General features: G+C 43.8%; 1 protein-coding gene across 2 annotated transcripts in view; it reads left to right on the forward strand.

The window, feature by feature from the left end:
• Positions 1-15,140, forward strand: part of LOC144826290 (tetratricopeptide repeat protein 24-like) — a 520,525-nt gene that overhangs the window by 22,152 nt on the left and 483,233 nt on the right. For both annotated transcript variants that reach the window (XM_078684636.1, XM_078684637.1), the window contains exon 2: positions 11,813-12,496. In XM_078684636.1, the coding sequence (XP_078540762.1) occupies positions 11,833-12,496 (664 nt within the window). In that variant the 5' untranslated portion in view covers positions 11,813-11,832. The remainder of the gene's footprint in view (positions 1-11,812; positions 12,497-15,140) is intronic.

Consider the following 15,140-nt stretch of genomic DNA (forward strand, 5'->3'; position numbering starts at 1 on the left):
CCACAGCAGTGGCATCATTACTGATATTTGTCCTGTAAGAATAATTCCAGAGACACCTCAACTTTGGTCTAAAATCTCTGGAATATTTTTTGGGAAAATCCAAGGCCTTTTTGATGAGGCCAGCCTTAAATGTTATCCCTGTTTCCAGGCACTTCGATCTTTCCCTCAGTATACTTTCCATAAAATTCAATACCAGCATGAAAAAAATGTAAAAATGTTTATCGGATGACACCATAACCTCTCAGTTTGATACCCATTTTCCTGAGAGCCACCTTCCCATCATGAAAATCTTATGAATTTTCAAAGAAATGATGCTCAAGAGTAAAAGAAGACTCAAACAACAATTCCATACCATTATTATCAATTTTAGCTACATTAGACAGATTGCCACGTTTCAGTACTCCCACTTGAAGTACTACTTCATCACACATCTCTTTCACAGAATCTTTCATCCTACCTTTATTCCTGCAACACTTGACAAAATGTCCTCTTTTGCGACATTTAGTACACGTCACCATGATATCTTGGACTCTTTCCAGTTGGCCATGTGGCTAGCTAAACCACAATGAAAGAACTTTCCCTTAACTTGTAAAAAGTACTTCCTCCTTTACTTTCCTCCACACTCACATCAACTTTCTTCCTGACATCAAATCTCAATTCTTCCATAGAACATATGCTGTGTTTTGCACATTTGGCTGTTGAGATCATACCAGCCGTGTTCACCATGCCACTAGAGTCAAGCAAGCCTGGCTGATAAGGAGTGATACCCCGAAACCGGTCCCAGAATGCTTGTTCCTGGTACAGGGAGGACCTGGCCTGGCAGGTCAGGCTGGACTGTTCCCCTGGGGAGCAGGGGCAAGACTGATTTTCCTATTGCTGGGGAAAAACTAGAATGGCACAGTGAGAAAAGAAAATATGGATTTAGGCCTAGATCTCTGTACTGAAGGTAAATGTTTAACATTCTTCAGCATTCCAGCCATCAATTGTTCTCTTTGCATTTTTGAGCCACAACATCTCCCTTATTTTGTCTGATAGACAAACAAATTACTCTCTAATGCATTCCCCATTTAAGGTGCCTACCCTTACATGTGAAGCCTCTTCTAGAATCGTATGACGTCAACAGGGTGGTGATCCAAGGTATGACAGTTGCTGAAGATAGTTCATAGCTGAGTTTGAAATATAAGTTACCTTCTTGGTGTAGGCTGCCAGTTTACCAGAGGAGGCATAAATAAACTGAAAGGTTATATTTCTTCTCCAGAGAGTTTTACAAAAAGTGTGCCTTCCTAACTCAGTTTATGTGCACCCAATAATGTTAATCTCATAACTAAATCATGACAAATGATGGGGGTTACACTTTGGTATGCACTGGTGAGCATTACATTTTAAATTTCAATAAAGTAACTATTTATAAATTGAGACGCTCCACTTCCTGTGGCCCACCGTCAAAAACCACTCTCATACCCAAAAATATATCAAGTACAGAAGGAGCGCAGTTATCCAAACAATCAACAATCACATATTGTAGCCCAAATGATGAAATCCTGATGTCAACTTTATATTCATTTGTTTATTTGAACAGAGTATTATTCTTCAAAAGTGTTAAAATCTTTCATAATCCAACAGAACTATTATTGATTTGCATAGCCAATGCGTTTCATACCCCATAGGAACATCATCAGGGCTGAAAAGTGAAACAGAAACATAATATCACGATCCAATCCATGATAAATTTAACGAAGTTTACGTTTAATAACAGAAATAAATTTTAAAAGAAATATACATTTCCTCAGTATTAATAATTCTATCAATACGGGATACAAAAACCTGCCTATTTAACAATCTGCAATCTCGGAAAGAGATACCTGTACACAGAATTTATGTCAAACATATTCAGCTGTGGAATAAACTTCCCATGGCATTAAGGGTGTGTCCGGATTAGTCCAAATTAAAAAAATTACTGAAAACTGAATTGTTTCAGTTAGACTAGCTCTCCACCCTCATATGTTTGCAGATAGCGCTGAGATATCCCTGTAGGGGTGAATTCCTGAGCTCTATAAATACCTTAATCATTCATTCATTCATTCATGCCTTCCGGATCTGATAACCAAATTAGGGGGACGGTTTTTCACCCCAACCTCCCTTCGCTGAGATTGGCAGCATGGCTCCTGAGTTCTTACAATATGGTCACCTATGCCTCTCGCAGGACTGTAGGCAGATATTAAAGAAGCGAGAAGGCCTTCAACAAGAAAGTCATATGCTTTCAAATGGAAGCATTTTAAACTATGGTGTACAGCTAATGGTCATGACCCCATCACAGGTCAAGAACAGGTTATTTAGCCATATCTTCTATACTTAGCTAAAGCAGGCTGAAAGTTTTCCTCTATCAGAGTACATCTGGCAGCAATTACAGCCTATAGACAGTCTCCTACTCAGACTTCTTCCTTTCAAATGCCAGTTGTTAAAGACTTCCTGGAAGCGCTAAAAAAATGTCTACCCACTAATTTGGTTCCATTCTACTGCCTGGGAGCTTAATGTGGTCCTTTCTAAATTAATGGGTCCCCCTTTGAACCCATTCACAAAGCTGCTCTACAGCACCTTCCCTGAAAGGCCGCTTTTTTACTGGCTATTACCTCTGCTTGCAGGGTAAGCGAGATTCAGGCCTTTTGTTCTGCAGAGCCTTATCTCGTTTAGCATGAGAATCGAGGGTTTATGAGGACTCACCCGAGTTTCTTACCTAAAGTGAACTCAGATTTTCATATTAATCAATCGATCACTCTTCCTTCATTTTTTACAAATCCTACCATGCCTCCTGAAAGGGTATTGCATTCTCTTGATCTGAAGAGTGTTAAATTTCTGTTTAGTTAGAACAAAGGGCATACGAAAGTCGGACCGTCTATCCGTTAACTATGGTCCCATGCACACTAGTTACCTTTTTCTAAAAGATCCAATGAGATGGATAGTCTCTTGCATCACATTAGCCTACCAGCTAGCTCACAAACAGCTCCCTGGCACGCCAAGGGTTCACTCTACAAGGGGGTAAAGCCGCTACTACGGCTATGCTTAATTATGCACCTATTCAAGAGATATGTAAAGCAGCTACGTGGCGGTCGGTCTATTCCTTTGCCCACCATTACTGCTGAGATTATGATACTCAAGAGGATGCTCCGTTTGGGCAAGCATCCTTGAGAAATTTATTCGGATGATTGTACTGTTCAACATTTGCTATGCAGGTATTCGTGCGCAGGGTTCAGGGATGTGCTTCTTACTCTATTCAGTGCTTATGACTATTGATGTGTATCCCCTGGAAGTGAAGGATAAGCTACTTACCTGTAATCCAAGTTATCTTCCAGGGGTATACTCATATTTATTACAGACTATATTTTCACAAAGTAATACGCCATCAAAAATACCTGACCCAACTGTCACCTGTGGGGCATGATGGGAGCCTTGAGGTCGTGGAGGTCTTAAAGGCATGGCACCGGTTTTTTCTTTGAGAGTTCTATATGCAGCCTTCTAGGCTAATCTGCCTGCTATCACCTTGCCTTTTTCCCTGAAAATAAAGGCTGCATTTTCTTCAAACAATTTGCGAGTACATTTTCTCTATATCTTCAAAATGTTATTTATATGATGCTTTTTCAAGTGAAACATACAATGCAATATTGGCATATTTGAGACTAGTTTTGAATTTTAGGCTGCATATGCATATACATGTGTGTATATTTTAGATATATGCGTATTATTATTATAGATATCATATATATATATATGGTTATATATGCATATATTATTGTTAATGCTCCAGGGTCCCCACACGTGGGTGGGACTATTCAATCAATCAATCAATCAGGGATTTATAAAGCGTGCTACTCACCCATGAGGGTCTTAAGGCGCTGGGGGTGGGAAGGAGAAGCTCCGGATCTGTCGAAGAGCCAGGTCTTGAGGTCCTTCCTGAACGTGTGCAGGCCCGGGGAGCATCTGATGTTCACAGGGACCTCGTTCCAGGTCTTGGCTGTGATGTAAGAGAACGCTCTCCCGCCTGTTCTGTTTCTGCGGATGCAGGGGACCTCTGCCAGGGCAAGGTCGGCGGAGCGGAGGTTCCTCTTGGGTATGTTGAAGGATATTCTCTCGTTGAGGTATTTGGGTCTGATGTTGTTGAGGGAATTGTAGATGTGGGTGAGGAGGTAGGTGATGGGTCCCGAGGATGAGTCTGGCTGCTGCATTCTGGATGGTTTGGGGTTTGTGTAGAAGGGTTCTGTTGATTCCGGCATATAGGGCGTTGCCGTAGTCCAGTCTGCTGGTTATGAGTGCATGAGTGATGGCCCTTCTGCAGTTGGGGGAATCCACTTGAAGGTCTGGCGGAGGATGCGCAGGCAGTTGAAACTGGTGGAGGCAACTGCGTTGATCTGGTGGTTCATGGAGAGGGAGAAGTTGAGGATGATGCCGAGGTTTTGTGCTTGGTCTGTAGGGTGGGTGGATTCCTGAGGGCTGAGGGCCACGAGGTGTTGTCCAAGGCAAAGGTGCAGGACTTCGAGCTTCTCTGAGTTGAGTTTCAAACAGCTGTCCTTCATCCAGGCTGCCACATTCTTCATTCCTTCCTGGAAACAGAGTCTGGTGTCTTCGGGATTCTTCGTGAGTGAGAGGACGAGTTGGGTGTCATCGGCGTAGGATACAATGCTGAGCCCATGCTGTGTGACGATGGCGGCGAGAGGGGCCATGTAGATGTTGAAGAGAGTGGGGCTGAGCGATGTTCCTTGGGGTGCTCCACAGTTGATATCAGTGGGTTCGGAGAGGAAGGGAGGGTGTCTGATCCTCTGGGTTCGGCCGGAGAGAAAGGATTGGATCCAGTCAAGGGCGGCTCCTTGTATCCCTGCTTCGTGAAGTCTGGCTGCGAGCGTGCAATGTGAAACAGTGTCGAAGGTTGCGGAGAGGTCCAGAAGGATGAGGGCCGCAGTGTGTCCCTGGTCGAGTAGCATCCGGATGTCGTCAGTGGCGGCAAGGAGGGCGGTCTCAGTGTTGTGGTTGCTGCAGAATCCAGACTGGGAGGTTTCCAGGATGGAGTTCTCTTCAATGAAGGCGGTCAGTTGGATGTTTACGAGTCTTTCTGTGACTTTGGCCGCGAAGGGGAGGCACTCCTGTGGTTGTTCCGTGCTTCGGTGGTTTTCTGGTTTCTCCAGGTTTTCTCTAAGCGTCTGCAGGAGCGTCTGGCTACTTGTAGTTCTGTAGTGAACCAGGCGGCATTCAGGCGGCATTGTTTGGCGGGGTGGCGGAGGGGTGCAAGCTTTTTGGCACAGCGGGAGATCCAGCAGTGGAATTCTATGGCTGCAGAGTAGGTATCGGTCTCGGCACTGGGGGGTCTTGGAGGAGGGTGGTGTTGAGGTGTTCTTCTGTGACCTTGCTCCAGTTCCTTCTTGGCAGGCACGGGGGGCTTGATTGCGGTGGTGGTGTTGAAGGTGAAGTGGACTCAGCCGTGGGCCGTCCAGGAGAGCTGGGTGGTGTGGCTGAAGCAGATGTTTGTCCCTCCCGCGAAGATTGGGCCGAGGGTGTGTGCTTATGACTTTGATGAGTATACCCCTGGAAGAGAACTAGGACTACAGGTAAGTAACTTATCCATATCATCCACATACAGGGACAACAGCATCCATTTAGAAGTGGTTGGTGCACCACAATGAGAACCTTTCTGTTTCAGCATACATGCCAGTGGCTTCAACAAAACAACAAACAAAAAAGGGGCGAGGGGACATCCCTGCCTTGAACCTATATTTATTAGGAAGGATTTTGACAGCATATTAAAAACTCATACAATACAGATCAGTTCAGAATACAGCAACAGCAACAGCCCCTACATATTCCTACCTATACCCATCTATTCAATCACAACTAGAAGGAAGGCCACTCCAAAGAATCAAAGGGCTTTTTTGGAAATTAAAAGGTCCTCAACTGCATTAACAGTTAAGTATATATGTTGACTCACAGCAAATAGTGTATGTAAATTATTTAACGTGCCGCTGCCATAGATAAAACTCCCTTGTTCAGGAAGGTCTAGTCTGTCCAGGTTAAGAATGGGCAAAGGATGGTATGATTGGCATTTAAATGGATCTCATTTGGGCTTGTGTAGAACAGTGATCACCACCTCTTGTAATATTGGGGCAGATGGCCCATTTCTAGATCTTTCAAATATACATGAATGAGGTGCGGTGCTAACATATCTTAGTAACTTTTAGAAAAGCCAGCAGTCAACCGGTCAGAAACAGGCATCTTCCCACCCAGAGAGCCATTAATCGTCTCAATGGTCTCATTAGTGACAATTGGGGTAAGCAACGACTCTCTGAACTCCTTCTCAATCCATGAATGAAACACCTTCCTGAGGTACGCAACAATCTCATCATGCCCCTTATTAATTTTAGCTTTGTATAGAGACATAGTTGTAAATAAGTTACCTCCGGTGTAGGTTAATCTTCACTCCGCAGTACTTGTGACAAGGTACTCCTAGTTCTATCTTCTTCACTGTTAGACCTAGCATCTTTGTTGTGTGTTTTCCCTGTCTTTTTGCTTCTGACCTCCTGTTTTGACTGTGTGCTGCATTTCGTTTTTGCTGTTTTTAGAACTCTGGTGCTTTACCACTGCTGATCAGTGCTAAAGTGCAAGTGCTACCTGGGTAAAATGTGATCATGATTGGTAATCCATGATTGGCATATTTTATTTACTGGTAAGTCACTAGTTAATTGCCCCATGTGTGACCAGTGCCTGTAAATCAAATGCTACAAGTGGGCGTACAGCACCGGTTATGCTACCCACAAGAGTAGCCCTGTAAACTTGTCTCAAGCCTGCCATTGCAGTGTCTGTTTGCAGTTTTGAACTACCATGTCGACCTGGCAGGTGCACCCACTTGCCACCCCTAACATTCCCTCATAATACATGTAAATCACCCCTAAGGTAGGCCCAAGATAGCCCCATGGGGAGTGCAGTGTATGTGAAAGGTAGGACATGTGATGGTGTGTTTTACATGTCCTGATAGTGAAATACTGTCAATCTAATTTTTCACTATTGTAAGGCCTGTCTCTCCTACAAATTATCTTTGGGGCTGCCTTTTAACATTTTACAAGTGAAAATTCCAATTGCGGAGAGTTATAGACTTGTAGTTTAGACTTCCTTAGCTCAGAACTTTAAAATACATCTTTTTGTTAAGGTGGTTTTTAAATTGTGTGTTTAAAAATGCCACTTTTAGAAAGTGAGCACTTATGTGCTTTAACATTCTACATCTCTGCCTGCCCTTGGAATCCACCTCTGGTTTAGATTGACAGGGGCTGTTTGTCTAAACATATTCCAATGAGCCATCATCAGGCAGATGGGCCTTCCTGGGCTTGAGTGGTGGGGGAGTTGTCACTGACACCTGACTAAGGCTGTGCCTGTTCTCTCACAATGCTGTCTCCACCCCCTGTAATGTGGCTGGAACCAGGGCGGACAAAGACAGAATTTGCGAACAACAAAGACTTTCTTTGAAGTTTCCCAACCTCAAAGGCCAAAAAGGCTATGAGTAGAGGACCTAAAACCCCAAACTTTTAGAACACTTCTGGATCAAGAGGAACCTCTGCCAAGGAGAAAAGCTGTGACGGTGAATACTGCCCTTTTAATGCGTTTGCTTTGCTGCGTTGGCCTGCAGTTTCTGCTTCTGTCTTGGAGAAAACAAGGACTGGACTTTGTTGTTTGTAACCTGCTTGAGAAGAATCTCCAAGGGATTGTGTGTGCTTGCCACCTGTTAAGAAGTCTCAGGGATAGAAAGACTTCACCTGCAGCATCCCTGAACTGCACTGCTGGGAGTTCTGACCTGGTTTGTGGTGCCAACTTCTGCTCAAGGCTCTTGGAGGTTGTTTTACTGCTCCTGTTGCTGAAAATCCACTCATCACCCTTCCAGCACATGTTTTTTCAACACAGCACCGCAGTTGCAGGAAGAAGTTCCAATCACCACCACCCTGCAGCTGAAGAAACCAAAGAAACCGCCACAGCCCAAGTTCAGAGCACTGCATCTCCGAAGCCTGAGACCACTGTGCTGACTCCGTCGTAAGCTCTGCTGTGCGGCTAGAAGAATCAACACATCACCTGTCTGCGGCTGAAGAAATCAACGCAGCACCTCAATCGCCATCGCATCAACCTTCATCACCTCCCCAGAAAGTAAGGAACCAATGAATCACTTTCTCTGCGTAGCAGTAAGGAACAGTTGCATCGCCTCCCCTGGGAGCAAGTAACCAATGAATCACCTTCCCTGCTTGAAAGGCATCAAAGCATCACGGTGTTTTCCAACACCTCACCTCCCCAGCGCCTGTTTTCATCTTGTGTTTTTAAAGCATCTCAGGTACTTTGCACCAAAAGAAATGCATCATCGTTTTCTATGTAGTATGATCTGAACTGATTCAAATCTTTTAAAAGTGATATTTTCAGTTGTGTACATTGAATGTTTGTCGTTTTGGTCTTGTGTTGTTTAGCTAAAGATACTTTTTTCTTCTACACTAGTGTGATATCCATTTGCAGAGTTTTCACTGTGTTACTGTGTGTGTTATGTGCAAATGCTTTACACATTGCCTCGGAGATAAGCCTGACTGCTTGTGCCAAGCTACCAAGGGTGTGAGCAGAGGTTATGTTAGGTGTGTAATCCCCTTACCCTGACTATAAGTAAGAGTCCCTACTTGGACAGGATGCAGGCCACTGCCAACTAGAGACCCCCATTTCTAACATTCACCATGGCGTCAAGCCTGCCCATACCTGTCTAAATATTTCACCTCCCTCTCTGTCCAATCCTAAAACTCTTAGTACATCTTCATAGTCTTTTTTCAGTCTCTGCAGCTGAGCCTCCTTTTTTCCAAGGTGATGCCTTATATCACACAAAATCCCTTAGTATTTAGAAATAGTCATCCCATAGGTGTAGACTTTAAATGTCTCCCACACAATTGCATACCCATACCCATTGATTGAGCCCTAAATAATTTTAAAAAATTGGTTATCAACAATTTAACCCCTTCCCACGCTTATGACAGAACCGCTCCGTCACGCCCCTCGGGTGGGCTGTGCTGGTGACGGAGCGGTTCCGTCATGGCCCGCTCGCCGCGCCAGCGCGACGCGTTCCATTGAGCGGGCGGGGCCATGACGGAACCGCTCCGTCACAAGCACAACCCACCCGAGGGCCGTGATGGAGCGGTTCAGTCATAAGCGTCAGAGCGCCGCACGGCCGCCCCACCCCCTTAGCGCTGCGGCGGAATTGCCGCCGCAGCGAAAGGGTTAAGATCTTAGAAGGAGATCTGTCCCACAAAGTCATAGATGCTATGCTAAATTAGCCAAACCATTAAGTTCCATCTCTACTGGAGAATAGAATGCGGGGTAAACATTTAATATCCATGACCCAGACTGTAGTGCCGGCCCAGAGGAACTAATAGCCTAGTTTAGACTATAATGGACTGATGAGTAGAAGGAGAAAATATTTTTAAGCCCCTTTTTTGTACTCTTCATGCATTAGACAATTCATACTCTTTTAGTATCCATTGGAGGAGTTTTCCTTGCCATGAGCACACCACAGGAGACCCACATGATCTCTCTACCTCAGATTCACCTACTGTATTAAAGTCCCTTCCACAGAGCGCCTGTGCATAGTCACATCTCTGCAGCCGTACATCCAGGCTTTCAAAGAATTGCGGTAAGTCAATATCATGGGCATATACATTTTGAAATATGCATTTATATTCACACAGAAAACCATTTACTTGCAAAAATCTACCCTCAGCATCTTTCAGCATGTCAATTGGAGTGAAAGGTACTGAATTCCTGATAAGCGTAGCAACTATCCAGGAATGCAAACTATATGATGAAAAGTATCTAAAAGGGCCTCATTGAGAGGCAAACTCATGGGAACAGCTCAGATCTAAATGAGTCTCTTGAAGGAATGCCATGTCACTCTAAATATGCTAACAGTGTGGCTTTGTTATGGTTTTTGAGTCCCCTCATATTCCAAGTCAAGCATTTCAGATAGTGTAAAAGGGAATCTTGGCCATTATTGATGCGTACTACCACAGTACATCATCATCTCGATCATCAACATTACACTATCCATAATAGTTATCTGCCCATCACCATGGCATGAACAACAACACTTCTCACTCTTTCCCAACCCTTCAACCCCTTTCTCCCACTCGCACCACTGACCCAAACTAAGTCTAGATACTCATAATATCACTGACCAAAGAAAAAGACAAAAAACAATCCTGACATGAGTCAACGAACTATAAGTGTGGATTGCACTTAGATGAAATGAGCCAATCAAAGCCAACGTAGAGTACCTGCACCAATATAAGAAATGAAAAGGACTATATATTGACTTTTATCGCATGCCTCAACTGACGTTAAAGTATATAATTTTACAATAGGCCAGGGTCATCCCCATCTCAGCATATTAGTGACAATAACCAATAACATGCATCACAAGGAACAGAAACACTGAGAAATAGGTTATTCTATAGCCTTTATTGGGCACCTAGAGTATTGTTATGTTGGAAAAATGTTTGCAAGATCGTAGAGCATCTACAACAGAAGTTGAAATCAGTGTGTTAACTCTATGAATATCCAATTGCAAATACTGAGTTACATTTACTAGAAATTCAACACATGAGAAATTGCACACTCCCTCAAAAGGCAATGATTACGGTCTGCCTCTTCATTGAATATTTATTTTCTGGAAACCCAAAGCCATGAAAGAGCAGCTCGTTTTCCAAGCACTAAGGGGCACATGCATCAAGGTAGGATTTTACAATTCCTTAATTGCGATTATTAAGGAATCGCAAAAGCCTATGCATGATGAAATCGCTAAAAAATTGCGATTTCTAAACATTCCTTAATTGCGACTTGCAAATTGTGAGTTGCAATTAAGGAATATCTTTCCATTCATTCCTATGGGCCTAGAGACCCATAGGAATGAATGGGAATTGCATTCGCAATTTGCGAGTACCCAATAGGTACTCACAAATTGCGAATGCAATTTCAAGCGTGCAAGGGTTCCAAAAGGATACCCTGTTGCACCCCTGAAATATGCGTGTGAGTACATGTTGCACACACACATGCCCACAGGGCATGTGTGTGTGTGTAAAATAGAACTTTGAAAAATGCATTTTTCAAAGTTTTTGCAAATTACCATCAAGTACAAATTGATGGTAATTTGCGACTCATATTAGCCAAATCGCTATTTTTTTTACTTTAATGCATTGCATTTAAAGAATCTCAATTTGCCATTCCTTAAATGCAATCGCAATTTAAGGAATCACAATTTAGAGAATACTAAAATTGCGATTTTTGCATTTAGGATGATGCATCGCAAATGCAAAAATACCGGTCGCAATGAGGCAGGTTTTTCTTTTGATGCATGTGGTCCTAAGTGTCAACCCATCGCTAAAGCCAGCAAAAGATAGCTATACATGGCCCTTTCTCGTTGTAGTTTTCCAGCACACAGAAATGATGCCTGTATTAAATTACTCTCCATCAGGATTGCATAAGCAAAATGGGTATACGCTTGTGTACATTTATAACATGGAAACACACCCTTTTTTCTCAAATGTTAAAATAGACTTGACAGGATATCCATGTTTTGAAATATTGAGTGAGAAATGTTCGTGCCTTTTCAATAAAGTAAAATTGCTCAAGCAGAAATTTGACTCTCATATGCACTTTTGTAAATGTATCAATTTAACCTATTGTTTTTTTTATTAAAGTATGTGCGCATCTATATCCCCATTCAATCATGCATGTACTAATTAATATCTATCATTTTTTTCTGCAGGTTTTTGTGTATTCTAAGAAATGGCTTCTCTCTTGAACTCCAATACATCTGACGATTACTTTGGCAACCAAGCCCTCGCCAATCAGGCTAAAATACAGAAATTATGCAAAGCTGCTGTTGAGTGCTTTGACAGGGATGACATCACCGTTGCTTTAGCTAAATTCAAGAAGGCATATCTCCTCTCCTGCAGTGTACCAGAGAAGCATATGCAGAAAGTGTGCTTGTTTAATTTGGGTGCTGCCTATATTTCCAATGAGAAACCTAAAAAAGGACTAAAGTGCCTTATTAAATCTGTGACCAAAGGAAACGCAAAGAGAGACGGGGACCTATTCTTTAATATTGGAATTGCTTATGATGCACTGAAGGATCATGCAAAGGCTGGAAAATTCTATGCGAAGGCGATTAATGAGTATGAACAGGGGGAAATCAGCAATATTTCTGATGCTTTGATTAAACTGGGGTACACTTTTGTGGAGACAGGAAATCTGGACTCGGCCGCCCAGGCCTTCAAACTTGCAGGCAGTTCCTACCAAAAGGCACAGAAGAATGTCGATGCTGCCATGGCTTTTCGAGAGGCGGCCAATTATATGATCAGGAGCCAGGAGTTCTCCATAACTGAGGTGCTTCAGGCTTTAAATGGCTCTGTAGAGCTGTGCAAAGGGATCACAGATAACCGTCTTTTAGGTAAGAAATGTTTGGTAAACACCCAAAGTTGAAGGTCTTCTTTTGATGGCCTAATGAGAATCTAAAAATATTTTCAGTGAAATCTACCAAACGTGCACTATTATTTTGCACTAAATTCTCTTTATTCAATGGTTATTATGATTTCCAGCACATGCTAACCTATAAATCGAAAGCTTTAGGGTGGATGGATTCTATTTGTTACAAATAGACTACAACTCCATTTGCTCCCTCATGCCAATTTGCTGCTTGAGGCTCCCAGTCGAAACTGAGGTAGCATTGAGTTCAAAATACCGATGGACTGGGTAATTTCCAGTGGGTGAGATTAAATTTAAGCATTCCGTCCATCAATCTTAGGTCTCTGCTAGACCACGCATGGGTTGTCTCGAAGAGATATGTGTTTAATCTGTGGGCTTCAGCCCGCCCACAGGCTTCCCATTGGCTTGCTCCATCCCCTGTCTCATATTCTTTGTCACCATTTGTCCACGGCATGCATGTTCATGACTCTTCTTGTGTTTAGCCCTCCCCCAGAGCATGGACCAAGTACCTATAAACATCCACTGCTCCTGTTTTTATGAACATTTCAGGAATTACTTTTTTCTTTCTTTTTCAGGACGCTACACAGTGCTTGTGCTGTTACCAGCTCCGTCTCCTCCCACCACCCTCATGCCCTACCCACAAATCACCCCCTCCCCATCACTGCTTTTCCCTCGCTTGCTGCTTTCTGATTCCCCCAGCTACTCGCTCCAGTTTCTGCTTGCTCGTTTGCACCTCCCAGGGCTTGCCCCTTCCACAAATCACACCCTCAATCGGAAACATCCTTAACATCGTGGTCAGTACACCGTGATGCTGTTACATTGCGGTCGTTACAACGACTGCGATGTAACCACGCTGTGCCATTACAACCCAAGTCTTTTCATCGACTTGCGCTAGATGGCGTGCTAACATTGCAAATAGTGTACTTTACTATCCAAACACCTTCCCTACTATTAAGTGGACTGGAGTTGGAGTAGTCAATTACACTTTTCTAATGTTAGCACGCCATCAAGTGCAAGTCGATGTAAAGACTTGCATTGTAATGGCATGGTGTGGTAACATCGCAGTCGTTGTAACAACTGCGATGTAATGGCACGCAATGTACTGACTCGAGTTGTATCGTCATACATCCTCCCTCAACAGACCCAGTCACTTCTTTATACCCCCCACTGTAGTCTGTTTCGTTCTAGTGAGTGGTGGCATTCTGCCTTTTCATGTCCTGTTAGTTTATAGCTGATGTGCTGATTGGAGCATTACTTGCAACACATGTGTAGGAAGGTGGATATCTGACTATATGGTTACCCCAACTTTGTGCCTAGTGTTTTGCTGGTTTTCGACTTAGTTGGCTTCGGATCCTGCTATTCAGGGCCCCAGGCTATCTGCTCTCCCTATAAAATGGACTCCATGTACTTTAAGGACATACCTGATTGGGTATTGGGTCACCTTTGTGAGCCCCTTTATAGTGTACCATAGGTACCCAGGGCATAGGTGCATCCAAGGCCTACCAGGGGCTGCAGCATGTATTATGCCACCCCTGGCAGGCCATCCAAACTGACACCACAGGCTGATCACTCAGCTTGGGTAAGGTGGTGTAATCACCCCTTACTTAGATATAGTATACCTATATCTACCCATATATATATAGACACAGATGCACCTATAAGACACTCTTATGGTAGGCCTCGACAATCCTAGAGGCAGAGTGCTTGGTGTTATGTGAGAGGGTGCCCTAGCATGAGCTGAGCCCCTCTGCAGCTTTCAGAACCATATCCTTATAGCTGTTCTATGATATAGCCATACCATATACTCTTAAGTGCATTATAGTCCTCGCGGTTAATGCTAACTTTGGTTTGGCTTTATCAAAACATGTCGTGTAAGGTGTCAAACACTTTGGAATACTACCCCCCGCCAATTCTGTGGGGGTAGCATTCCTCCCTTCTAGAGGGAAAAGACATGTATGTTCCTGCTTTACCCGGTTAAAGTTAAACAGAGCCCTAGACAGCACCTCCCCAGACAGGCAGATGTGTTTTGGGACAAGGAGGGCACACAAGGTGCTCCATGCGTAACCCGGTTCAAACCAGTTGCTGGGGCACTCCAGCCTCGCTCTGGCATGAAACTGGACAAAGGGAAAGGGGTGTAACCACCCCCTTCCCAGGTCCACCCATAGGAGGGACCTACCAGGTAATCCAGCCCCTAAAATCAGTATAAAGATAGGAGCTGTGTCCCCAGGACTTTAGATTATCCTGGAACAAAACTTTGATACAGAACTCTTGGACCTTCGATGTTCTATTTTGACTAGAAGACTGAAGACATCTCCCTTGTGGTCAAGGAGTGACCACCCTGTGCAAACAGGCACCACCAGTAGCTTGCTGGTCTGCTTTGTTGACGCTCCCGTTGGAACCCGAAGACTCAGCGACACAGGAACTGGACTTCGAGACTTCTCTGACTCTGACCCACATGAGACCCATGGCGGACACGAGAGACATGGGACCTGACACCTTGGACATCCTGCATTTTGCTAACAGCTCAACTACCGAGGTACCCTCGCAGATGTGCATTGGGGTACGAGAAGCTCCAGATCCGAGCGTCATTTGCACCAAATCTCAGCCCT

Source organism: Lissotriton helveticus, chromosome 3_2 (genome assembly GCF_964261635.1).
Source record: "Lissotriton helveticus chromosome 3_2, aLisHel1.1, whole genome shotgun sequence".
Lineage (NCBI taxonomy): Eukaryota > Metazoa > Chordata > Amphibia > Caudata > Salamandridae > Lissotriton > Lissotriton helveticus.